The sequence below is a fragment of the Larus michahellis genome, chromosome 11 (assembly GCF_964199755.1).
Source record: "Larus michahellis chromosome 11, bLarMic1.1, whole genome shotgun sequence".
In the NCBI taxonomy this organism is placed as follows: Eukaryota; Metazoa; Chordata; class Aves; order Charadriiformes; family Laridae; genus Larus; species Larus michahellis.
In genome coordinates, this window is record NC_133906.1 from 9,146,622 (window position 1) to 9,172,517 (window position 25,896).

At 39.2% G+C, this 25,896-nt stretch overlaps 1 protein-coding gene across 3 annotated transcripts in view; it reads left to right on the plus strand.

Moving 5' to 3' along the window:
• Positions 1-309: 309 nt before the first annotated feature.
• ATP10B (ATPase phospholipid transporting 10B (putative)) overlaps positions 310-25,896 on the plus strand; it is a 54,677-nt gene continuing 29,090 nt past the window's right edge. Inside the window, exons 1-6 of one of the 3 annotated variants that reach the window (XM_074603601.1) lie at positions 310-587; positions 1,659-1,853; positions 14,163-14,367; positions 17,220-17,305; positions 20,029-20,135; positions 23,735-23,866. In XM_074603601.1, coding sequence (XP_074459702.1) covers positions 313-587; positions 1,659-1,853; positions 14,163-14,367; positions 17,220-17,305; positions 20,029-20,135; positions 23,735-23,866 — 1,000 coding nt within the window. In that variant the 5' untranslated portion in view covers positions 310-312. Of the gene's footprint in view, positions 588-1,658; positions 1,854-3,491; positions 3,995-14,162; positions 14,368-17,219; positions 17,306-20,028; positions 20,136-23,734; positions 23,867-25,896 lie in introns of those variants that run through there. The other 2 variants (XM_074603600.1, XM_074603599.1) reach the window with 2 other exon arrangements.

Below are 25,896 nucleotides of genomic sequence, written 5' to 3' on the forward strand. Positions count from 1 at the left end.
TCATCTCTGATAAACTGGCTTTATCTATGTTAGTTTGCTGTTATACCACACAGAAAATAGATTTGAAATATTTTTTCCCCAGAGATAGAAATAGATTTTTCCATATTGAAGATTTTGCTACACCTTTTGTTCTATGTATTCTCTGCAGAAAGTTCTGAGCTCGAGGACTGAACATGTAACGCACTGAGCAGGAGTATTGTTTGCTGCTTTAAGCCTCTGATAGCAAGACACGAAGTGCATTTTCTAACAGAATGGAATTGGTTTTCAGTCCTTGTCATGCACTTGTCTTTCAGCCTGACATCCCTGCTGTGAATGGCTTTGTCTGTGGACTCTGCTCTGTACCGTTGGCAGCGACTAGGAGCTGAAAGTCCCTCCCATGCTCTGTCAGAATCGACACCACTGCAGTTTCCTCTCGGAGACAAACCAAAACTCAACTTAAACAAATGGAGGATTGTGTTTCCCAGCAATGGGAGACAGTGGAACAACTGGAAACAAGCTTCTATGTTTTATTCTGCAAACAGGATACAGACCACAAAATACACGTGGTTCACTTTTTTGCCCCAATTTCTTTTTGAGCAGTTTCACAGGTAAAAAAAGAACTCTCTCTGAAACTGTGACATCTGAGGGTGATGGAGAAGGGCTGCTTTTGTAGTTGGCATGTTACTAAAATTTAGGTGATGATTATTTGTAACCAAATGTCACTTGGAGGGGAAATGGAGGTTTAAAGCAAGTAATCCCTACGTGTGCTTAAACTGCTGGCCAGCTTTCTTGTCTGAATGCTGGATGAATTTTCCATGTAAAAACGGCAAGTTTTTATTTAAAAATCCCTCTGTTTCTGTGTTGAATAAACCTCTAATTTTTAAGAACAGAAAAAGATACTCATTGGTTGTGTTGAGATACCTATGAAATTCCGTAGATCTCAGAGGCTCATAGGTTAATTTTAGTACATTTTTTATGGCTTGCAAGTGACTTTGAATACTGACTTATAAACAGTATACTTGTATATGCATACAGTGTTTTATATCCAAGATGGCAAGTGCTAGGTTGGGTTTCTTTCCAAGTGAAGATTTGAAATTATGTACTCCCCCAGCATAATGAATCACGTCAATGAGATGCTCAGGGAAATATCATTATGATAAAGATAAATAAAAGTTGCATATCTATCTCTAGCTTTGAAATTTTCATTCCGTATATTAGATTTACACATGCGCAATTTGACCTTCCACATGTGGAAACCTGCAAGGATTCCTCATGGGGACATTTCCATAATTCTGAACAAGTGGGGTTTTACACCCATTCTGTTACATTGGTTTGGGTTTTTAAGGGTTTTTTGGCTTTTGTTTGATTTTGTGCTTATTTTCAAGGCTGAGGCACTGGGAGCTCATTAAAGACGTTCTAGCTCCTAGAGATAAAAAGCATTTGTAATATACAGAAAAGGGGAGGTAGCTATAATATTATGAAAATATATCTCACAGGCTCTTCTAAAGAAAAAAAATAGCATCTCAGTTAAGTAACTGTTTAATTCATTCAGTGAAACGAGGAAGAGGGTAGAGGTGTGAAATTATTAATGTTCCTTTGACACAAAAAGGGGGATGTTCATTAAGAAAAGGACACATTCTAGTTTCTGACTACTTTTAATTTCTTTTATACCTTTGCAGGCTGGGTAATCTTTATTTCTTCTTTCTGGTGGTTCTGAACTGGTTCCCACAAGTGGAAGTCTTCCACAGAGAGATTACCATGCTGCCTCTGATTGTGGTTCTCCTTGCCAGTATGATTAAGGATGCTATTGAAGACTACAGAAAATACCAATTTGATAAGACGATAAACTTGTCTAAAACCAGGGTATATGACAAGTAAGTAAACTAAACCAATTATTTTTCCTTGCATTTGGAGTGGTGGAAACTGCTCATCTGATTTTACAGTAATTCCCTCACTGAACCTTTGGAGTACATTAAGTTTGGAAACCTGTTATAAGAGAGTTTTATTCTGCCTTTAAAAATGCCTCATTTGTCTTGCTTAAGTGATCCTAATATCACTGAAGTTTTGTTTCATGCCACAGCAGTGTGTGCTGATATACAAGTTTTCATTCCAAGTTTCTAAACTAGTTTGCCAACACACACAACATCCTCTCCAGGTAGTAGAAGGATCTGGAGGAAAAATGAAACGTATCCAAGTCTGGAAATGATTTCTGAGGCTGTTTAACAAATTGGAGCAATGTCTTTTGGACACCTCATGCTGAAACTATTAATACAAAAATTAATAATCAACTACATTCAAGGCGAAGCATAACCAGAAGCGGAAAAAAAAATTTATACGACTTCCAGTAGACACAAGTGATCAATACAGCACGGTTTCGCTTTGGAGATGGTACAGCACCCGCAGTAAGCTGCAATGTTTGCTCACTACTGACTCAGAAGGAAGAAATATTTTAAAGTGCAATTCTTATTGCAACATTTCGATTTCATCAGAGTTTCTGGTCCAAGTACTAACTTGACTTGAGACTACTTAGCTTGTCACTACATAATGCAATAGACAGGAGTTTTCATTTAAAAGAAGTTTAAATGTTTGGATTTCCTCCTTTTCTCACCTCTCCTTAAGCCTAAGCCATAGAAAAAAAAATTACTGTATTTTGTACACATCTCATTAGCTCTCTTGGAAATTAGCCCTCATCTGTGCCATATACTTACGTGTCAGAAGCACAAGGACCAATGAGGAAGAAGAAATGAGAAGCTGGAAGGGGTTACTGGGTGAGAGAGGGACGCTTTGGCTTTCCAGCAGCGGGAGGTCTATCAGAGGAGAAGGATCAGGCTGAGGGGCAATCTAGGTAAAACTGCCCTTCAACTGCCTATGTCTATGTATCATTCTTCACAACTACCAAGTCGTAGGTTTGCTTGGTTTGGGGGGGGATGGGAGTTGGTTGTTTGTTTAATAGTCCATCTTATGGTCATGAAAACAAATAGTAGATAGAGGACATAAAAGAGAGAAATACTGTCTGTACTGAGGCTTGTAGCAGATTTCTGTTGACTTCTGGGACGCAGAGCTCTGCCCATTACCTTTGAACTTCCTGGCAACTCCCAGGCTTATAAAGTGATTCCGAAACTCATGGAGTGAACCGTGAGGGGTGTGGGTATGTTCTTGGCTTTGTCACTGCTCTGTGCTAAAACAGACACTTCATGCGAACAGACAGTCAATGCCAGGGAAATGCTCTGAACGGGGCCTCCAGGCATATGCTAACAGGAATAACAAAACATTCAGGATGCTTTTGCCGTAAGTGAGGTGCAGCCTTCCCAGCAGGCTCTAGGACCCGGTGCAGCTGAGTCAGGATGATACCTGTCCCTCGGCAGGTGGAGGCTGGAGTCAAAGGAGAAGTCTGCCCTGGGCTTCCGACATCTTGACTCTTCTCTCTACCACTTGGGAGTTTATCCAGATTATTGAACTCTTCTAACTTTGTCGGTTCTCAACTTGAGGCTACGTTTTGAGAGAAAAACAAGATGTCAAGGAAAATTGTTCCAGGCTGCTTCTCTAGAATGATATGGAAACAACATTTTTTCAAGGAATCCTGCTGCCGATGTGGTGCTCCAGACACTGAAATCCAAAATGAAGAGCTGGAAAAGAGAGGAAAAGTAAAGAAAAGAAAGAAGAAAAATGAAAATAAACGAGTGATCATCTCTAATTTGCCCTTTGGAAGTAAGAAGTGGAAGGAAAATCCAAACAGATACTATGACTCCAATAAAATTAAGACAACAAAATATACCATCTTGACTTTCCTCCCTAAAAATATCTATGAGCAGTTTCACCGCTTTGCCAATATTTATTTTGTGGTCATTGTAATGCTGAATTTTGTGCCAGTGGTGAATGCTTTCCAACCAGAAGTTTCTGTGATCCCAATTTGTGTTATAATGGCCATTACAGCCATTAAAGATGCTTGGGAGGACTTTCGGCGGTATAAACTAGACAAAGAAATCAATCATATGGGATGCTACATTTACAGCAGGTAAGTTTTATTACAAAAAAAGTTGGCTTGAGATCTTTTATCAACGGTGAGGCTTTTTGTTTAAAAAAAAAAAAAATAACTCCTGGAAATTCATGGTGATTAAGTAAAATGTAAAATTCATAGTGACTGCATAACACCTGGCATTTGTTTTGATACAGGGAAAGAAATTTCTTTTTTTGTTTTAAACCTCATTTTCAAATTAGGAAGGCAAGTTTGAGTTTCATGCTATTGAGGTGGCCATTGGCCTCTTAAACGTGGGGTGCACTGAAAACAGGTGCTTAAATAGCTACTGAACACCTGGATTTCTAAGGAGTTTTCAAGAGGTCATAATTCTGTAAATATAAGGTAGCACAAAACAAGATCTGTCATGGGACCTATTTGCATTCTTAGCTGCCAAGAAACATCTTAAAAACGTACTCCTTTGAACTACATTTAATTTTATACTGTACGCTGTAGACTAGCTTTCAGTTGCATTTCTTTTACTAGCCTCTATGTAAAATAAAACCATAAAAATGCAGTTTAAAAATGGGAGATAGTAATATATGCCTCTGTTCAGTCATTTCTAAATGAATTAACTACATGTGTCTGTGCTCACTTCTTCAAAATATTTCTTGATCTCTTGATTTTAGAACTTTCAGAAGTTTGAAAATTATGTTTTATTGTACCAAAACTGTTCTCAGCAAGGTAGAAAATGACTTCTCCCTGTTAAAATATTGCATCTGGGAGTCAGAAGACCGAAACTTTCCTTCTCTGTGAATGTTGCTTGTCATCCCTCAAATTAATCAACAGTGCTGTATATCATGTACTCTTTCATAAGCAAGATCTTGCAGAACTCTGGCTTTTATCACATGGTGCTGTCATTTCTGTTTGTTTCTCTTGCATGTGTTTGTCAGATTTTTATTTTTATAAGCTGCTGGTCAAACAACAAAACAATGGATTTGCTTGTTTGGGGGCTAAACTTATCCCCACATATAGATAATGACTTGTCAGAAACAAAACCGTGCTGCTCTCCTTGCCAACTTGTCTGAAAAAGCAGAGATTTTACAAGTGTCTAAATACCGTTCATTTAAGATTTCTTCTCTTTTTTACCATGAAGACTGTCAATAATTGTAGCTCTTTGGGTAGGGTGGCCAAATTGCCTCTTCTGCCCACCTTTGAGATTGCAATCTGATTGAATTTTTTAATCTTTTCAATGTTGTATTAATCCATGAGGCAATGGATTATTTGTTAACACTTGTTAAAACCCATATGAAAGAGAGCAGGTGGTGCAGTAGGTACTAATGAATGGATCTGCATAGGAATCTTATTTATTTCCTCTTTGCATAAAGCAACCATGTTAATTTATTTCTGAAACCCTTTTACCATGGGAACACGGGAAGTTGGAAATACAGTAAAACTTTTTTTGTATAAGAGAAAAATGTCCATAATGGAATTATAACACACGTACAGATCCAGATTCAAGTTATAGCCATGAGTACTTTCTTATGCAGAAACTTGACATGGGCCTGTCTTAAAATTGGTTGTCCCATCCCATAAAAAATACTTTGATCTATGAATAAATCTTGTCTAGAATCTTGTCTTTCACCAAAGTTTTATGTCCCAAAACGATGATGTAAGGGAAAGGAAAATGAGGAGGGCTTCAGACTATAGTATTCATCCTGTCTGGAAAAATCACGGGTAATTACAATTGCCATCAGATCAGCAGCTACAGCTTATTATGTCATGAATATTTTAATCAGGCTTCTATAGTGCTTTGGGAAGCTGATATTTCTTGTTCTTCTTGCTTGCTGCAAAGTCATGGAAGAGCACGTCTTCTAATTTTCTTCCTAATGAATCATCTGCTGTAGATAATTTTTTAACATAGGTGAAAGTCTTTTTTAAGACACTGCAACTTTTGTTAATCATGTGGCATCAAAAAATACTTTTTAATAGAGCAACTGATCTTCCATCCTAAAAGGTAAGATTACTTAGGTCTTAAGAGTTAATCTTGGAGAGTATATTGCCTTTATTTCAGATTTCAATAACAAGAATTCTGGTTACTGTTCCAAAAGCAATACGAAGGCAGCACAATCTCCAAATGCTGAATGTTCTCCGAAACCTCCTTGAAGACTGGGGGAAATGCAGTAACTTGCCTTCTTTCAACACAGAGCAAAGGAAATTGAATTTAAGTAGGCTACCCTGTAAACACATTACTTCTAATTTTCTTTTCACAGAGATCAGCTGGAATGGGAAATCCAGTCTGTTACTCAAATAAAGGAAAAGACACTTCAAGTAGTGTATTTAAAGAATGTTTAATTAAAAAAATAGGAAGCAATTAATAGGCATTAAATTGTCTTGGGGAGATGCAATAACTTAGACTGTGGAGATTTTAATTTCTGAGCCAAAACTTTTGGAATTGTAAGTTTTGACCCCACCTGGAGTACTGTGTCCAATTCTGGAGCCACTACTACAAGGGAGATATGGACGTGCTGGAATGTGTCCAGAGAAGGGACAAGATTAATTATAATCTTCAAATATGTGTGATTTTTATCATGTTCATTTTTATACGCCCAGGCGCCTTTTAGTAAAGATCTGTATATAGATCACTCTTTTCATCTTTTTTGTCAGTCAGTCCCTCCAGACCTACTGTGGTTACTTTTCTCTGAACTCTCTTCAGTTTGTCATTAACTTACTAACAACAGGGGCCGGCACTGAATGTCGTATACAAACCTGTAAGTGAACGTCAACCCAACAGCTGCTAAAAGCTATTCTCTTGAAAACCTATAACATTCAAGGAACTACTTGATATGTAATTAATGTATGGACTGGATCTGATATACTCCTAGGATTAAGCTATAATGGTCTGTAAATACTCTATAGCATCCAGACAGGTTTTTACATCAATTTCACGCTTCTGGAAGATTTAACCTAATTTTTTCGCAGTGTTTCAACAGACAATGACTGTGCACTGTCCAAGATGGCACAGCAGCGCACTTGATTGAATGCACATGTATCAGACAGGAGCAGCCATAAAGACATTAACATTATTTCAGCTATTCACATTGCTTAATTTTAAGCTCCTAAATTCGGATATCTGAGACAGTGACTCAGAGAAGCCTAGTTTATATGCTTTGAATCATCCTGTGGAGCTGCCAGATAACTAAGTCAGTCAACAGGCTCCTTAAATGAGACAGCCTGATTGCTCTGGCAATAGAAAGTTCCTCTGTGATGCTTTTAGGCCCCTTGATTTTAAAGTAGTTCCTGCAAGCATCAATCTCCTCTTCCTCTGTAGGTCCGCTGGTGTCTGTGATACAAAAAATTCAGGCTGGCCTTAGCTGTGACTCTTCACCTGCTCAGTGTAAGGTTTTAGAACAATTAGAGATTTCTGCATCAGCTCTAACTCTGGGTTAGTCCTAGAGCAGTGATGTGCAAATAAGGAAAAAACAAAGAACTCATCTCTGTGTTGCACAAAGTCAAAACTGCCAACAGCTGAAAAGCTGGAATTGGCTTAAGCTAGGCTCACTGGTTTGAAAGAGAATTAAAATATTTCAGTCAATTAAAGTTTTGTAATTTATCTCTATGACAGCAATGGAGATCTGCCTGCCTACACGTTACCGAATATATATTTTCTTAAAATTAGGGAAGCTGCATAGATGAAGGCTACCTTTCTGTTTCAACCTCCTTCATATGCTCTGATCAGCTGGACCTTCTGAACGGAGGAGAACTTGCACCTCCCCTGGATGTTCCCCATGTCTGTGAGAGCAACTGGATCTGGCCAGGGATGCAATGACCAACAGAGGTCTGTAGCATCTGGAAGATAGCAAAGAAGGGAAGGGAGCATGCTTGAAAACAGGAACTGACCTACTCTCAAATCTCAGGGGTGGGAAAAAAAAAAAGACAGCTTTTCTGTAGACCCAGGAAACATCATATGCAGCTCATTCAACCCAGGGTGAACCTGAAAGTTTGCAGAGTAGAAAGCAGGATGAGATAAAAATACCATCCTGTCAAGGGCACAGTAAGCAAAAATTTTGTTGGCAATGGTTTCTTTTAAAGTCTTGTTCAGCAGCACTGAGTTTTCACTTGTTAAGGAGCCTTTTCTTTCTGCTTTATAAAGCATAACTTCAAAAACAAAGAGCCTGCTGGAGGCTTCTGTGGGTTCATTTCATGCACCAAAAAAAGAGAGTCTAAAGCCTGTGGTCCTTCTGAAGTCCCACCACATTTCCTCAGGCAAAATTGCAATCAATTTTCTTGAGTATAGCAATATCAAGGCTTCTACAACTCAGTGGTGCCTTCTCTGAATGTATGAATTTCATCAACTGGAGACTGAAGATCTCCTGAAGATCTCCAGCTCTTGCATGGCTGAAGGTGCATTCCTATAACAGCTGCAAAGCATGAACTTTGATCAATTGAAACATGAATTATTTCTTATAAAAGCAGCAATGTGAATAAGTTACAATGACTGCAGGATTAGTATGTGCTATAAAATTATTGCAACTCAGTATCCCTCAGGAAAGACCCAATGCCTCTCCCTTGCTTAATGTCAAACATGGCTGTATTGTTCCCTGTGTGGGACTATCACTGGCTGTGGGCATCATCTGCTCTGCCATCCCTGTAACGTTTGTATGTACTTCAGGTACTGTGGAATTCTTGTACCTAGTTTAACTCTGGATACCTGAATTAACAGTGGGTCTTACTGAAGGCGCTAACGGTGTCTTCTGTTTGCGCCAGCCAAGGCGTTCTTCAAAATTCCAGTGAGCTGGGAAAACGGCCTAAACCAACAGTACGCTCAGGTCTGTTGTGTCACTGTGCAACTGCTTGAAACCAGTGGTACCAAAATTATGAAGAAAAATTTAAAATGTGCATTCATCTTATGGTGAGCATGCCGATTGTGTGGTGAAGAAATATGTGACGTGCATACATGACTAAATGCAAAAGAAAAATATCAAGTTTTCGACACTCAGCTGGTCCAGGCAGCAGCACTTGAAAGTCAAAGAGCAGCGAGCTAGCAGTTCTCATCAGTCAGTGCGTATTGCTTCAGTGAGGATCCTTGGTCTTTGTGGAAGAAAATCCATAAATACATTGCCAATGTTACCACTGGTTTGCGTATTGCTTTATCAGAGCTTTGGTCGAGATCTATTACCTGCCAAGGCATTTAAAGCTGCTTCACAGAAAAGGTGGAATGGTTTAGCGGAGAGCAGCAGAAGCTAATGACTAAAGACAAAGGGCAGATAAATGAGAACCTATGGTTTTGACTTGGAGACCTGCAGAGTCATGACGTCATGGCATTAAGTTTCATCCTGTCTGTCTGAATTTTTAAAACACCATTGAAATGTGGAGAGAAGCAGGTCTCTACTGTGTGACCTCAAGAGCTGTATGGTCATGTAAGGAGATGACTGTAGCAAAAACGCTGATCTAAGCTGTGGCTTCCAGAAATTCGGTAAATTAATGGGAGTCCTTTAGAAACTAATACAGTTTTTAATACAGAAATGAATACAGACTGATTTGCAGTCATTTAGGAAGTGACCTTGGAGTTACCTGTTCGTTCCAGCTGGTGCCAGGCACACACATAGCAATAGCATTTTGTTCAAGGGAGTATTAATAAAAAAATAATTACATTTTCATGAATACAATAATCCATAACTTACAAAACTTACAAACTTATGAAATGAACCTAGCAAAGTCTAAGGAAATGTGTTCTCAAAATACTTTTTACTTGTATTTTATTTCTTCATTTGGTACAGGTCATTATACAATCAAGACAGAGATTAAAAAAGGTGACATATGGACATATAATACATTTATAATAGTTCTGATACTTACTTAAAGTTCACATAAACCTGAATTGATTACAGAAGTTGAATATGAGCTTCTTTTGTCATTGGGAGTATAACTTCCTTGTTAGGATGCTATGAACAGTTTTAGCACATAAAAAGATAGGATCTGTAACTAGCATTAAGGAATTTGGCATGCCAAAATGGTAAAGATGTGCGTTATTAGACTACAGAAAATTTTCACTCCCTTTATCTTAAAAAGATGCTTATAGCTGTCTTAAAGTAGTATTCAAATGATGAGAGTGGGTTTAGGGCTGTGGGGAAAGGCTATTGCTGCTTGCTAATGAGGGCTTGTTATAGGACCAGCCACTGCTTAATGGCATCATTCACTGAAGCCGCCGGGCTGATGTCCACGACACAAGAACAACCTCCCCAGCTACTGTAATGGTAACGTGGCAGAAGCCAGTGATGAAGTGTCACGGACAATGCAGTACCTTCTCGTGCTCGGATAATCTCTTTAGCTCAGGAATACTATCGGCCAAGTTGTGCTGTGCTCCGACCTACGGACAGGTTTCAGAATCAGTTCCTTTCCAGTCTAGTGCCTTCCTCAAGTCCTAAATCTGCTCCTAGTCAGTTTTTCAGCTTCATGGCAGTAGCTCATAAACGTGAAGTCATCGCCAAAGTGGTCTTTGAAAACATTTTGTGACGTTTTTCCATGTAAATGCTGGTGTAATCTTTGATAGCACAAAAAGTTGTGGGATTTCTATTTGCAAAAACAGCCCGTAAAGGGTAAGCAGCTGTGTGATTCTGCCTGTTGTCTGTGTAGAACTGGAATCTCAGAACGTGAGCATTTTTTATAAAGTAGGTTGTGCTTGAGGGGGGTCGTTTTCAAATGTTACATTCTAGAGAATTTACATATTATAAAGTACCAACATTTGGTTTTGTGTATTTGTGACACTGATATTTTTCTCTAAGTGCTATAACCTAGTGGCAATTTAGGGGGTGAAAGTTAGAGCAAACGATGTCTTCACTTCATGCTGCAAAGGATCCTGAGATGGAGCTTGCAGTTAATTCAAGGGAATAAGACTCACTGAACTAATTGGTTCACGCAATACTTCTAGGTGATAAAGATTTCTGAAGGTCTTTCTCTAAGACAGTCTAGGACTCATAGGTGTGCTGTGGCGTGCACGTGAAAAATAAAACCCTAATCTTCTCTGGGGAGCAGAACAATAATTTTTATTTGCTCCCATTCACCATCCATTTTGACCCAGTTTTTGTTTGAGATTTATCTTTATTGAATCCAAGAATATGAAATGAAATTGTTGACACAAAGTCAATAATTTATTCATGTTCGCCCACAGTCTCCAACCGCAGCAGGATTTTTTTATGATCCTGTCTTCCCAGAAATGACTTCATGAAGTCTATTTAGTTCAGGCCTTCTTGTCAGATATGATGAATCCAATAGCAAATTCTGGCGGACTTCACTTCGACTGTTCAAGGCTAACTGCTTCTTTTTTTTCTGCATTATCCTCTGATGGGCATTATCATGGTACCCATTATCCCAGGACAGCAAGGGAACACTTTTTAAGTGCGCTGTTGATAAATTGGCTGGTAAAGGAGAGAAGGTACTGAGAAACTTTTATCTTAGATCATGTCTTTGATGTGCCACAGCCCTGATGCCACATGCTATAAGAATCAGATTTCCAGCTTTCCATCTATTGAAAATCACCACATCTTGTTTATTTTATTGGATAAATGCATTTGCCCTTTTCGTATGTTTCTCGTCAGACCATCTCAGATTTATGAAGCTCCTCTGTTTATTTAGCAACCGGAGCTTGTGCTATGAACTTTAATCACTGAACAGAAAATGGGCAGCGTTCCCAGTTACAGCAATTGCTAAAAGGAAGCTGCTTCATTTGAAAAATCTTGCTAGGCAACTGGGCCAGTGCTGCGGTGGGGTGTGCCAGGTTCCTCGTGAAGTACTTTTCTTCCTTTCGTCCACTGGTAATTCTCTACAAAGTTGTAGAAAACCTTTGCGTGGTAGGAAATTGTTAATCTTACAGCTCCAGCTGAATAGTTCTTTTAGGAAAAGAAAATCCATTTCTTTAACAAATTCAGTGCTCGTGGGGAGAGAGGAACAGTCTGTTCATCTGAACTCAGGTTTGGGATTCTAGCAATTCCTGAACTCTAGTCCCTGTGCGAAATAAGGCTTTTCCTCTGATCAGAAAGAGATCATTTGGCTTTTCTGACTCACCGTCTGCTCTATAATTAGTGAATGGGCAGAACCTGAAGCTTTATGTGTAATGTATGTTTCATAGGGAATTATTGCAAAAATGTTAGAAATCTATGATTTCTGTGGATTATTTTTGCTAACCTGGTTTCTTAAGGCTGATGTGGAAGACAGCCAGCTGGGCAAGGCCCTTCTATAGCATTCTGTGAGCAGAAAAAATCAGAACTGCGTTCCATAAACTTCAGAATTGTGCGAGAGTTGACATACAGAGAGGAGGATTGCCCTGCAGAAGTCATAGCAAACATTATATGTAAACGATACACAGCATCCAAATGTCTTAGGATAGCAGGAAAAGCCATCTGCTTGCTCTAAACTGCTTCTGTACTCTCATTTTTATGTTTTTTAAACAAACTAAGAAGTTCTACCCAGAAAGCATTTGACATGGGAAGGATTCATAGTTACATAGTTGTTTTGCAATATTAACATTAGTATCTACTTTGTAGAGCAATAAATACTCAACATGCACCTGCTTAAATAATTTTCAAATAGAAATTGATCTGGATTATTTTTTTTTAAATGCACAGCAACATCAAACTAACTTACAACAAACCTCTGTTCTTTGGTTCTTTGGTGTGGTCTTTTTTGTCTGTTGTTGAGCAAAAAAAAAAAAAGGACACGCAGGTAAGTAGAGTCAGACAAAACAAGAAAGAAAAATGAAAAATTCAGGAAAGAAAAAGTAATGTAAGAAGGAAAAGTTATTGCTACAATACCATTATTTAGTAAGCACCTGACATCTAGCACTAAAGGGATTTAAATAGTTCAGCTTTGGGTGTTCTTTTTTTGAACAGAAAGAGTGGATACCACTGGGAAATGCACAGAAATGAACGGTGTGCATAACCTTTGCAGGAAGCTGTTATTTCATGTTGCTTTACCGATGAGGGCAGCAGCCACGCGGAAGGGTTTGCCTGGCAGCGCCACGGCTGGCGCCCCTTTCCCGGCGGGCAGGTTAGCGGGGAGCAGCCTTTGGCCCGACTCTCAAGCAGTGCTTGGACCTGTGCTTGAAGCTGTGGCAAAACACTTCATCTACTCTGTCACTGCTCCCCTGCTCATGATACAAACGCTTCATTGAAAGACCATGTTCTTCAGGCGATAGATGAGGATGATTAAAAACTTAAGGAAAAATGAGACTCTGAGTCATAACAAGAAGCCTTTTACTGTCCGTCTGCTAACGTATCAAGAGCATTTTCCTTTTTGCAGAACAAGACATAAGATGGTTCAATTATTCATATTGAAAAAATAATTTCCTCTCAAAGAGTTAGAGGAACTGGGCCATTGTTGCATGTGTAGTTTTCCCATTAACTAATTTTAAAGCTTAGTGTGCGATTTTCTGTTTGCTTAGATGATTAAGAGCAGTTGAAGGATCAATTATTGAAAAGGCAACGTCAAAAAGTTTGCTATTTCCTGAAACATTGAGCAACAGTTTGTTGATGAAATAGTCATTTCTTTTCCTTGAACTCCAAGGCTGTTTTTCCTTTTTTTATTTTTTTTAATTTAGAAGCTTTTTATTTCTTATCTTAACTTTTCCATTACACTTGGACTCCAGTTGCATCTTTTTGCTCAATATTAAGAGGTCATTTGGCTGCTGTTCTGCGTCTTGAAGTTGTTCCTGTGGGCTAAGCTCAGGATTTGTAATTACCTTTTGAGAGTTGCAAACTGGAGAGACCTGAAACAAGCGTAGCTGAGGTAGCAGTTTATTTCTTTCAGGATCTGTATGTCGTTTTTGGAAATTACCTGAGAAATAGTCACATAGTTCAAAGCAATGATTTTTTTTTGGTAATTTGTCTGTATTTGTTGAATAAGATACTTTAAAACACCTCTGTTAGTCTGAACAACTTTATGTCTTTTGCTGTGGAGATTATAGGGCTAATACTAGAATGAAAAAGAACTTTTGTTGTAGTTTCTTTTTATTCCATGTGAAGATTTTATTTGAACGTGATATATGGGGACGTGATACTATGGAAGTGCCTAAATCATTAATTACTAGCTTGCTGTGCTGTCTTTCAAAAAAAAAAAAAAAATACAGCAATGTGTCACCACCCCCCTATTTTATTTTTTTGAAGCCTCACTGACCAGGAGGCCTGACTTCCTGATGTTGCTATTCACACATGACGTGTTTTTAATGTCACAGGGAAGAACATGCTTATGTTGAGAAATGCTGGAAAGACGTCCGAGTGGGGGATTTTGTGCAGCTGCAGTGCAACGAGACCATCCCAGCCGATATCCTCCTGCTGTACTCCTCTGATCAGAACGGGGTCTGTCACTTGGAAACTGCCAACCTCGATGGAGAGACCAACCTTAAACAACGACAAGTGGTGATGGGGTTCTCCAGCCAGGTAAGCCTGCTGAAAACGCAGCCCGTGCAGCGCGGGGTTGGCCTGTGCCCGTCAGCACACCAGCTCCAGCCATGAATTGCTTCTGACGGGCTGGTTGCCCTGTTAGAGCTATGAAAGCATTTTGCTGTCCAAGCTTATGCCCTGTATGGAAAGCAGCAGTTTATCCCAAAATATTTTTGTTATTCTGGCCCAGGGATGGCTGTATATAAAGGAAGATTAGTTCAGACAGTAGTTGTTTGCAGAAAACTGCATCAACAGATGCTGAAGCAGCAACACGTGGCACCACCATTTGGGACAGCAGCAAATCTTTCGTGTGTATTCACCATCCCTGCACCACAGGGTGTCACGACACACAGCACATCCGACACCAAAGCAAAAAAAATACTGAGTGAATTATTTGTGCCTGGAAATTGGAAATCAGCTCGTGGTGCCTCTTCCAAAGCGGCCACGGGCTTCCTGATGGATTTGCTTCTCTGTTGGAGCTGACATACCATTGCTTGTTTGCTGGGCAGGTGGATGTATGGCAGTTCAACTGGGAAATGCTCTAAGGCACGCTAAATTGTAATGAAATAGCGGAATCTTTTACAGGAGTATGATAAGCGTTTCAATAGGAACTCAATGTAAATTAAAATGCGTGAAGTTAAACAAAACTTATATGATTAACATCATTTTGATTGTTAGCAGAGATTCAGTTTGGATGCCTAAAGTCACCTTTTTCCATAGGCTGTATCATTTCCTTTTTAAAAATACTTTACTAGTATATTCTCTTGACTTGTGTTTGACAAACCTGAAGAAAACAAGAAAATATGACTTAGGGAGAATTGTTCTTGTTACATTTTTCAATATCTTTTCAAACAGAGCAGGAAAGTTTTTCAAATAACACAGAACAAGTTTAAGGAGTTGTAGCATGTGAAGAGGAATATTTTGTTCCATTGGCATCACTCCAGCAGACAGTAAATCCAAAAAAATGGCAGGTAATTCTAGGAATTATGTCCATTTATTTAGCCATTAGTAGCAGTGCCATTAGGAAGATCTTTTGGGGTTATTGGTGGGTGGGACACAGCTGCCAGCGAGCAACCACATTTATTAAACAAAAGCACTCCATTTCCATGGCCAGTTGTGGTCAGGTGCTGTACTCCAGCGTTACTTGCTCTTTGTTCAAATGGAAATCACTTTGCAAGCACAATTAAGGGCTTTCTCGGGTTGTGGATGACATAGTATAAAGCGTACTGTTGCCAGCGCTTTCCAATGATGACTGGGGAGAGGTTTTTCTCCTGAGAAACACTGAAAATTTTCAATATGTAGAGATTTAGCAAGAAACCCAATAAACTGGCTACTTCACTACAAAAAATAAACATTCTGCCTTTGTGTCACATAGCCATAGTTTACACGCTACGTTCTGTATTTTTGCTTTTAGAGGAAAAGAGAGTCCTCTACTATCATACAAAATGCAAATTTTTGCCTCAGTCATTTATAACATGAGGAAGTCTTCAAAATCCCCACATGCTGAATTATGCTTCAGACTGCCTAGTCAAGGTTATTTTCTTTAGACTTTGAGTTGTTATTTAGATAAACTGTATGGCCGGAAGTGTTTAAACTTACAAAGTCTTGTTACCTTGGCAGATTGGAATGCAGTTCTGACCGTGGTGACAGCCAGTGGTCAGGAAGGTCAGAGCTTAAACAGTCGACTATATTCACCTGTTATTTTAACGTATTAGTGTAAACAGTCTATTGGCTAAAAAAAAACCCCAGTGTGCTAAATATCATACGTACAGGTTTTAGTGGGCTCACTTCTTCCTTGTTCTTTGAACTTTGTTTAGTCCTGTCATTTATGTGCTTTACAAAACTTATTCAGATCTAATTGTGTCTATAAAGTGTGACTCTAAGGAAGGAGGAAATACATATGAACCGGGGTTTGTTCTTTGGTTTAGGATATGCTTAGGAATATTGAATTCGCCTACCTGTAAAAGACTAAGGAAGACTATTTTTTTTTTCCCTTTTATGCCAGGGGATAAAAGGGGATTTTCAAAAGTAAATTTTCAATTTCATTTTCAAAAGTAAAACTCTTGTCATCAAAAGGAAAAAATGTTGAGAGAAGAACCATTTTTCTTTACCCCTTTCCTGCTAGAAACCTATTAGCTTTCTTCATTAGTAATGAATCCTCTAGGTGACTTTTGCATCTTCCTGATCTCCTGTTGTACAAATATTTCCAGCGCAACCAAATATGTACTGATTTTCCTGTTGAGTTTACTGTCTTGAACAAGATTCAGTGGAGGTGAATGATACCTCTCAAAAGAGATTCTATTAACATTCAGCCACATGGGTCAGAAGGTACACAAAATGCCGTTATAGTCATCAAGCTTTTATATTTGCTCCAATTTCGTTTTTTTTTTTAGATCAGATTCTCTACTTGCTTGTACTTAGATATTATATATATTAAAAAAAAAAAAGTTTCAAACTCCTGATAAATCCTGAAATTATTTTCATTTGAGTTTGCTTTTGGTTGAAGGCTAGTTTTGTTTCATAAATAATTTGAACTATTTGTTACATTCACTTTAAATGAAGACAGATGTTTTCACTAATTGGCATCTGTGATGTCTTGTCCAATACCCAGCATTTCTTCATTTAATTTAACCAGTTGTTAATCCAAGGGAGGAAAAATCTCAGATCTTTACTCAGCCCCTCCAGACCTTTGCTTCAGGCTGAATGAGCAAACTGCCTCTGCTCCTCCTCGTAGGGCAAGTGCTCCAGACCCCAACTATCCTATGGCCTATATTTAGCTGCTCTTATTGTTTATCTTTTCAAGTACTCATTGGATTGGACGCTCATTCTCAGTGTGTTTCCTCTTGCAGAATACTTTGTTTGAACCCGAATTTTTCCAAAACACCATCATCTGTGAAATGCCTAACAATGATCTCAATAAATTCAAAGGGTACATGTAAGTATTTGTTATCCATAAATGCATTTTGTATCTGAACTTTAATATTTCTCTTGGATGGAAGGAATGTATTTTGCAGAAATTGATGGATCTCACTGTTACCTATTCCTGGATTCAGAAGTCAATATAAGATGTGGACTGGAATATGTGCTTTGAGGCAAGGCAGGACCAAGGCTTGACACTGAATTTGCGGTTGTTTCATATGAACTGTTTGCACAAGGTTTCAGCTCTTTTCAGAATTCAGACATAAGCTCTTTTACATTTGACCTGAGGGTTAGGCTAGGCTAGATTTTAAATCTAAATCCTTCCTAATGTTTAAAGATATTCAGCTGCATGGCTTTAGTTTCTTCATACTTACGGCCACAGGGAAAAGGTATCCAGGACAAACAAATGTGATTTTCTTCTTACAGATAGAAAAAGCAAGCAAGCAAGCAAGAAAAATCCTACTGAACCAATGTTTTAGACTAGTATAAAAAAGTGCTTTTTTTTTTTGAGTGTAAACCTATGTACGTGTGGAAAAAGCCACGTCCTCTGTTCCTTATATTCTTTCTTCATTAAATAATTCTGGCACAGGCATAACAGGGAAATCTATGCTAGCAAATTCAGCAGATTTAAGCCCATTCCCTGGCTATAAGGCAAATTTGTATGGCATGGTTCATGTCCTAAAATTCTCTTGTGCCCCAGTCCAGGGTAGCTGTTTCCCAAAGCCCTCTTCAGAGCAGTCGTTGGTCCATGCTGGTTCCCACACCACACCAGAGAACTGTCTGAAATACCTGCTGCCCCAGACCCAATGTATGCTCCACATTATACAAATAATTTAACTGTATGAATGTGCCAGCATCCGCATCCATGCCCCAGATTTGTTAAGTTTACTAGTAGCTAAACTAGGATTTAATGTCTCTGCAAGAACGCAGTGAGAGTGTTGCACCTGGAGTAGCTGCAAATGGCCAGATCCTCTGACATAAGCAGGGGGTTCTCGCCCATTAGCACTGACCATGCTTAATCGGGTCTTGAGGATTTATGCCCTGTAAGAATGATGCCTCTAATAGCAACGCCATTTCCCCTCTACTGTGATATCTTAAAAGGCAAAAAGAGGTCAAGTTTGTATCGATTGCTGACTGTGGTTGCTGGCTTTGAGGACCATTGGGTGTAATCTAAATTGAAGCAATCCTTCCAATTAGCCTGCTGTAACATGGCACAAGAGCACTGAGATTATAGAAATCTAGGTGATATGTCACAAGAAAACACACACAAATACACACCTTTAGGAGCCAGGATTCTATTGAAAGTCTGTAACAGAAATCTCTTTTGGAAATGCCTATTATCTCACCTGCTTGGTGGAATATGGAATTGGTTGCCTTTCTCTCACTGCTTCAGGGGTAGATGAAATAATGGGCAGTGAAAATTATTTATTAACATTTAGTGGAGTTTCTGTCTTTGGTTTGCTGTTATTCGAGCTATTTTGTAAACGCAAATTACTTGGAACGGGTTACATTTTTCTCCAAGAACCCTTAATAAATTATTGAGGCTCTGTTGCCTTGCTATAAAACAGTAGCAGTATTCTCTCTGCTAAAAATGGTAAGAGCAAACTTAGTGACATCCATCTGACATGCCTGAACACAGCAAATTCTGCTCAAGGGGATGCAAGAAGGTTTCTATTAAATGAGTACACCAAGACTGAATACAGATTCCCAGAAAAACAGGTTTCTGGCATTATTTTTTACAATTCTGCCAGCTGTAGGTTGTTGGTGCCTAAACCTTTTCACTTGTCTATTTGGTGTCATGTAATCATGTGCAGCTGCACACAGACATAGGACGGTACTTAGCCCTGAGATAGCACCTAACTTTGCCCTCCGTTTACGTGATGCTGCAGTTTACTGGTAAATGCAATGCCAAATATAAAATACAAAGTAGCAGAAGATACATATTTTAGAAGAAATTCTTTTTGTGTGCTGATATTTATGCAACAAAACCGGATGGAGTGACTGAAGTAAAAAATCTCAGCTTTGGCATAGATCTCAGGAGGAGCCTACCAGAGTATATAACAAAAACTGGGAGCAAAAGCAGTGTTATGCTTCCATTTTCAGAGACAAGTAACAAATTGTCTGCTTGATGGAGCACTGACCTTATAATTTTCATTAAGTTTTCATCTGCCTGTTCTGCTAGCAGAAGGATCTGGTGTGTGACAGGACATCTTCAGCCAGGATGAAAAGTTTTCCATCCAGCGTGAGAGTGAGGAAGAGAGCCTCAGCCCTAGAGACTCTTCAAGCAAACTGAGCTTCACAAAGATGAGAAGCCCTTTGGGGGCTGACAGAGGCACAGAAGCTCTTGCAGGGTGCAGATGTGTTCATCTGAACCTCTACCAGCAGGCAAACCCTCCTCAGCTTTCTAAAAGGGTTTCATCTGATTGAAGTCACATAATGTATCTTGGCTTCATTTATGAGATACCGAATCTGCCAGATAAGGCACCAAGTGAAAGCCAAACTTGCTTCATATTGCCGTCATGATACAAACACCATTTAAGTGGTCTTTAAAAGAAATACTTAGACTTCTCTGACGCTTTTTACTGGAGTCTTTATTGAAGCTGAGTGAAATAAAAGCAAAACAGGGCCTTCACAGTTCCTTGGTTTCAACTTGAAAGAGACATGGCCACAAAAATTTTGTTTAATACTATATAGTAGAACAGAAAAAGGCACTACTTCATTTTATTTTATTTCTTCTAGGGAGCAGCCAAATCATGAACGGATTGGTTTTAACATTGAAAGCCTCTTGCTTCGTGGATGTACGATCAGAAATACTGAGGCTGCAGTAGGAATTGTTATATATGCAGGTAAGATGTATTTTCCATTTAGCTAAACATAGAATTTCCCTGTAATTAACCAGAAGTAAATAAGTGTAGTCTAATATTGCACCACAATTTGACATTTTCTTTTAAGAACTGGTTGTGCATGGGAAAATTACATAACTTTTTGAAGTAAAGGTATTACGCATCCATCTCCAAAGCCCAGAGTCCTGCACTGGGTCTCTGGCAAATGACGGTACCCTTCTGTATGTCAAATATCTTGCTATCGTTGTCATACCTTGCAAAAATATCCAAACAAGTAAAAATTGTTAAGGTGAGTTTAACTCTCAGATCTGCAGCTCTGATTATAATACTAATTCCATCTGGCATAAAATCTACATGGCTGCCCTAAGGGAGGTCTCACTGGCTCCTCAGGGCAGAAACTGATGGAGCTGAAGATCTGCCCAGAAAAAAAAAATCATCCCAAAGCCAAGCTGTGCCCGTGCCAGCACACAGGAGGCAGTGAGAACAGCAGCTGGAGGTGACAGAAGAGGCAGCAGCAGCACAGGTTTGTGCTGACATAGACATAGCGCATCCGTGCAACCATGAGCTTCATGCAGTAGAGACATGAACCAAGCAAGACAGTGTCAGTGCCCAGATCAAATGCAGCGCTGCCAGGTTCAGTGGTGGGTCAGCTCATCTTTTTTTCAGCATCTTTTACTTTTGGAGTGCTGCCACTGCTTTTATTCAGTGAGCATGATTTAACATTGGTTTTGCCAGCTGTGCCCTCTTTTGCTCCAGAAACAGAGTATCAGCTACCCTCTTTATTTGTAGATTAAATAAAAGTAAATTTAAATACAACAATTAATCCCATTGTTGGTTATTTTTATCTTTCCGGTAGACTCATGTCACCTGTTTTATGTCTAATCAGCAGCAGGGAATTCAAGGCTGAGCCACCTAAGAGAAAACAGAAGTCATCATCTTTGTAAGAGTTATTTAGTTTAGATTAATCTCCACCATCCAGATTATTTTACCTGATAATTGGCCATTTTATTTCACTGATGTGAAAGTGGACTTTAAATGACTATACAGGTCTCATATGTTTCCAAAGTAACCTTCGCTTTGTGGGTCTTTCATTGCCCATCTCTCTGAACACCACATGTAAAAATGGTGCCTACCAGACAGAGGAGGAGAGAGAGAGCCAAACCCATCAGTTATTTTTTTGGAAGTAAATACTATATAAAAACCTCTGTAGGAATCGTTCCCTATAGAATTGGAATAACTTCTCTTCCCTTCTCCTGTTAAGGTGCCTATTTTTCTTCTCTAGTCTATTCCCAGTATGTTCCTTTGACCACCAGCACAGATCCTAACATGGATCTCTGTTAACGTTGCTTAAGCTGCTAGTAGGAAAGGTTGGAGTTTTAAAGTAATTTTCAAGATGTGGTGTCTTTGATCTGAGTAAGTCTTCAATTCAATTTCCAACTGACATCTTATTGTTAATGTCAGAATAAAAGTTTATTCATTTTCTTCTAAAATTAGACTCACTTGTGACAGTACCAGCTTTATTTCTAGGGTTCTTTGACATTGATTATGCTCTAGCTTTTAATCATGGTCTGTGACCTTTTCTGAACAGTCAAGATCAGTTACATTATAAGATGGCACATTCTCCCTTTTTAATACTCTACTTCTCAACCCTACTCTCTAATGGAAGTCTTTGTGAAGAGTAGAGCCGTCACTTAATGGGATTGTTCAGCCTGTGCGGTTCTCATCTGACCCAAATATGGTTATACTTTTCATGGCTACCCAAATGGTTCTACACAAAGCAATAGCGCTAATGCACAACAACCTCATTACAGAGCAACAGCCAGTGTAGTTTTCTCATTGTGATAGGGGCAGCAGCAAGAATTACACACTTTTCAAATAATAAAGGATCAGAATGAAGTTTTAGATAAGCCCATCAGCCTGCACAAATAGAGAGACGAGGTACTAGTGGGGTGGTAGGTGCAGCTGTGTTGCACAGCATATGAAACTGTGAGGGTTAGGGGAGAACAAAGTAGCTTATTCCTCTTATTTCTGATATTCTGTTTCTTGCAAGGTGATTTCTGTATTACAGATGTCTCCTTTTCCTGTTGGTCTGAACTGGAAGGGAATGATTGAGCTGATATTTGGAAAGAAATCTCTTCCCTTTTTCTTCCTGAAATAAATCCATTGACATTTCCTTGAGGCTTTTCTGGGAAGGATTGAATGGTTTTGTCTTTTTTGGTTTCAACACAAAACATTCCGTTAAGCCTGACAACATAAAAGAAAAGTGAGGAACAAGATTCACACAGCTGCTGGGGGAAGAGAAGTGCAGGCAGCAGTACCCTCCTCTTCTGTGTAACTCGGTGGTTACAGCATTTGCTCACCGATGGGAAGACTTGGGTTTTGTTCTCAGTTCTGCCTGAATGGGAGCGAACATACATCTCCTGCTTCGCAAGTTGTACCCTGAATACCCGACTCTGTGGAATGAGTGGGTACGTACATAGGCATGAGTTGGAAAGCAAGGAGCGTTGGTGGTATAAGCTGGTCCCACTGACGTAGCTCCAGGTTGTGTAAATAATTACATGTTCATTGGAAAAGGAAGACAAGAGTCCCAGCTCTTGGGTGAATGTCCTGAACATAAGGCTGGAGAGTAATTTTCTCTCTTGCTCTCGGCCTCAATTAATAACCTTTGATGTAAACCTGGGAAAAATCCAGCAGGCATGATTGAATCGTACCTAACTTCCAAATCACTTCCCTGGAGAAAGTCAAAAGGTAGCTTGGAAAACCATCCCTCTCACACAAACCATGCACATACAAATGAAAATGAAATACAAGTCTGCAGGGTCTGTATTTTCAGTGAAAAGGACTGTAGAAGTAAATATAAAAGATACCATTTAATATAGCAACAGATGGTATCCAGGTATCCCAATTGTGGAGGCGCAGTTTAGATAACATTAATAGAATAGCAAAAGCAATTTCTGCTTCTTGGCTTCTTACAGCATCCCTATTTTCCCATTGCAAATATACCATCTCAATACTAATTCAGTAAGTTTTAAGGATCGTTTGCTTTTTTTTTTTATTTCTTGTCCTACTGTTTTGTTAGCACTTTACAACCACATAGTGAAAAACTAAATAACATTACTGTCTTTCGCAGCTGGGTCTGACATGTTGGATTTTATTTAAGTTAATACAAGAAGTGTGTCTAGTGGCTTTTAAAGAACTGCTGAGAACTATTCATATGTGGATTTCAGGAATCTGCATAGCACCTAATCAAGTTGTTTGTAAAATACAAAAAAATAATATTATTGTTCTTTTTCCTTGTTGGCATAGGAATATTTATATAAACCTTGTGATCCTACTGAATCTGCTCCTTGGGAAAGTAAAATGTATATCACAGCTGAAATCTGTAATGTAATGGAGGTCTTTTATAAACCTCTAGATTTATTCTCTGACATATGCTGTTGTTCAGTCAAATGAGAAGGTGAGCATACTAAATGGAACTAGAGTCAAATTAACATGTTATGAGTGTCCTGCTCATTTTGTGAGAGAAATACTTAAAAAAAAAAAAAACAAACCAAACTACAAAATATTACATAAACATGTTGATATTCATTTCTGTTTTGAAGGTCATGAAACTAAGGCCATGCTAAATAACAGTGGTCCCCGTTACAAGCGCAGCAAGGTAGAGCGACGGATGAATATGGATATATTCTTATGTGTGGGACTCCTGTTCGTGATGTGTCTTGTTGGAGCTGTAGGTACGAAGCACTTCTGTTTCATTATTTTTTTGTAAATAGTGGTTAAAATTGATCTTATAGACATGAACGAGATCAGATCCAGAGCTGAGTGCTCTCGGGGTTTTTATGCTCCTTGGGCTTTCCAATAGACAAGTTAAAATGGGAAATCTGAGCAATTCAGATGAAAGAAAATTCAGCCATGGCTGTAAATATTTCAGATAACACCCATCTCCGCTGTGGTAAAATATGTGTAAAGCAGGCAGGTGAAAGCCACTGGGTTTGATGCATTGTAGGAATTGATAGTTGCCAACTGAGACCTGCTGCCTGAGTGGATGTTTGTTCCTTGTGTGTAACAACAAGAGTAAAATGATGTAGCTTTACCTTCACTTCAGTAACATCTTCTCCAATATGTTCAGGAGTGATGTGAGCCAGAGCCACCTGATTTACAGCCCATGAGCTGCACATGACTCCTTCAGACGGTTTATTCTCCACAGCTACCTTCCTTCTCAAAAGCCCCTTTACAGCAGGCAGTGAGATGGATTAATTGTTTAGGTGGGAACAGCCTGCATTTTTCTGGGATCCTTGCAAGGGAGCACACTTGAATATAGGAACTGGGGTTAGCTAACTCGAGTTTACTAGCTTGCTATTCTCAAAAACATCATCTTCCCTGCATGTAAGCACCTGCTTGCCTTCCAGCTCTGGTTGCAATCTGTCCCAGGCAGGTCAGGATTAATAGGATCTCATAATCCTGAGGAAAGGGCCAAATTTTAAGGCCACTGACTTTTGAATGGCTCCCTGCTTTAAAGAGATAACAGAGGCTCCCATGAGCGCTTTGTGTTCAAAGCCCCTTTGCTTTTTACTCGATTCCATCTCGGTGATAACTTGCTTAGCGCTACTGCTCTGAATTAGTTTTGTAGCGACAAAGTCAAATGACGTGGCACTGTCAAGTTTTCCTGAACCTGCCCTGGAGGCGTGTGATGTGACACACCAGCCAGTCATCACTGTAACACCATTAGAAGTAAGGGCCATCCAAAAAAGATAAACAATTGAACTGACTTAATCGCTTTTTAAATTTTACTGCTTCATGTTGCAGTGGGCTTTTTTGGCACGGAAATGGGATTTCACTCTGACAACTGAGCTCTGTGTGAGGGAGAGAGAGACTTTATTTTCATTGTTCCCTGGCTGCTGTCATGTAGATTTAGAGACTTGTCTTTGTCTGGTGTGTAGGGGCCCTTGAGTAATAAAGTCCTTTAATTTAAGGTTTAAAGCAGTCTCAGATGAAAAAATCAGCATTTAAAAACCAATTTATCTATTCAGGTTTAGAAAAAAATAAGAATATAAAATGTTCATAGCCTAAGTGAAACACGTAAAACAAGTCCATTAGCTTTCATCGATTCAAAATGTCCCATAGCTCTACCATCAGTTCTTGCTTTGCAGCCTTGTCTGAATGTAGAGTTCTGGGAAGAAATATCACTGGTGGATCGATTATCAGGATTTTTCTTGCACACAGTGAAAAACTGGGGTAAGAAGTGGCTTGTAGAGCATAGTTGTCCTTGCTCAGCTGCGACTGTGGTCTCCAGCAGCCAGAAGGTATTCAAGATATAACTTGAATTCCTTTGGCAGCATTTTATTAGGCAGGTGCGGCCAAACAACCGCTTGCTTACCTGGTGCTAATAGAAGTTTTATCAGAGCTGGATATGCAAAGTGGACTAATAAAGCAATGTCGTAATGAGGAAAACCGAGTTGTTTGTCCTAGCTGTGTGTGAAGTTTCTGATGCTGTAAATTTAGTCACATCCTTGAGCAAAGTTCATTTCAGTAAGGGCAGCATGAAAAGTGGTAAAGTCATTGTGATGGTAAGTCCTGAAATGCAGGCTTTGTCGTAGTCATGCAATGACACCTACTGATATTTAAGACAGGGGAAGAAGCAGTTTTGGGGTATGACTTAATCAAAGGGAAAGTGAAAACGAGCTGCCCAAACTGAACTATAGGGGGATTGTCAACTCTAATGAAGACAGATTGAAATCAAGAATGGTCAGGAAGGATAGGAAAG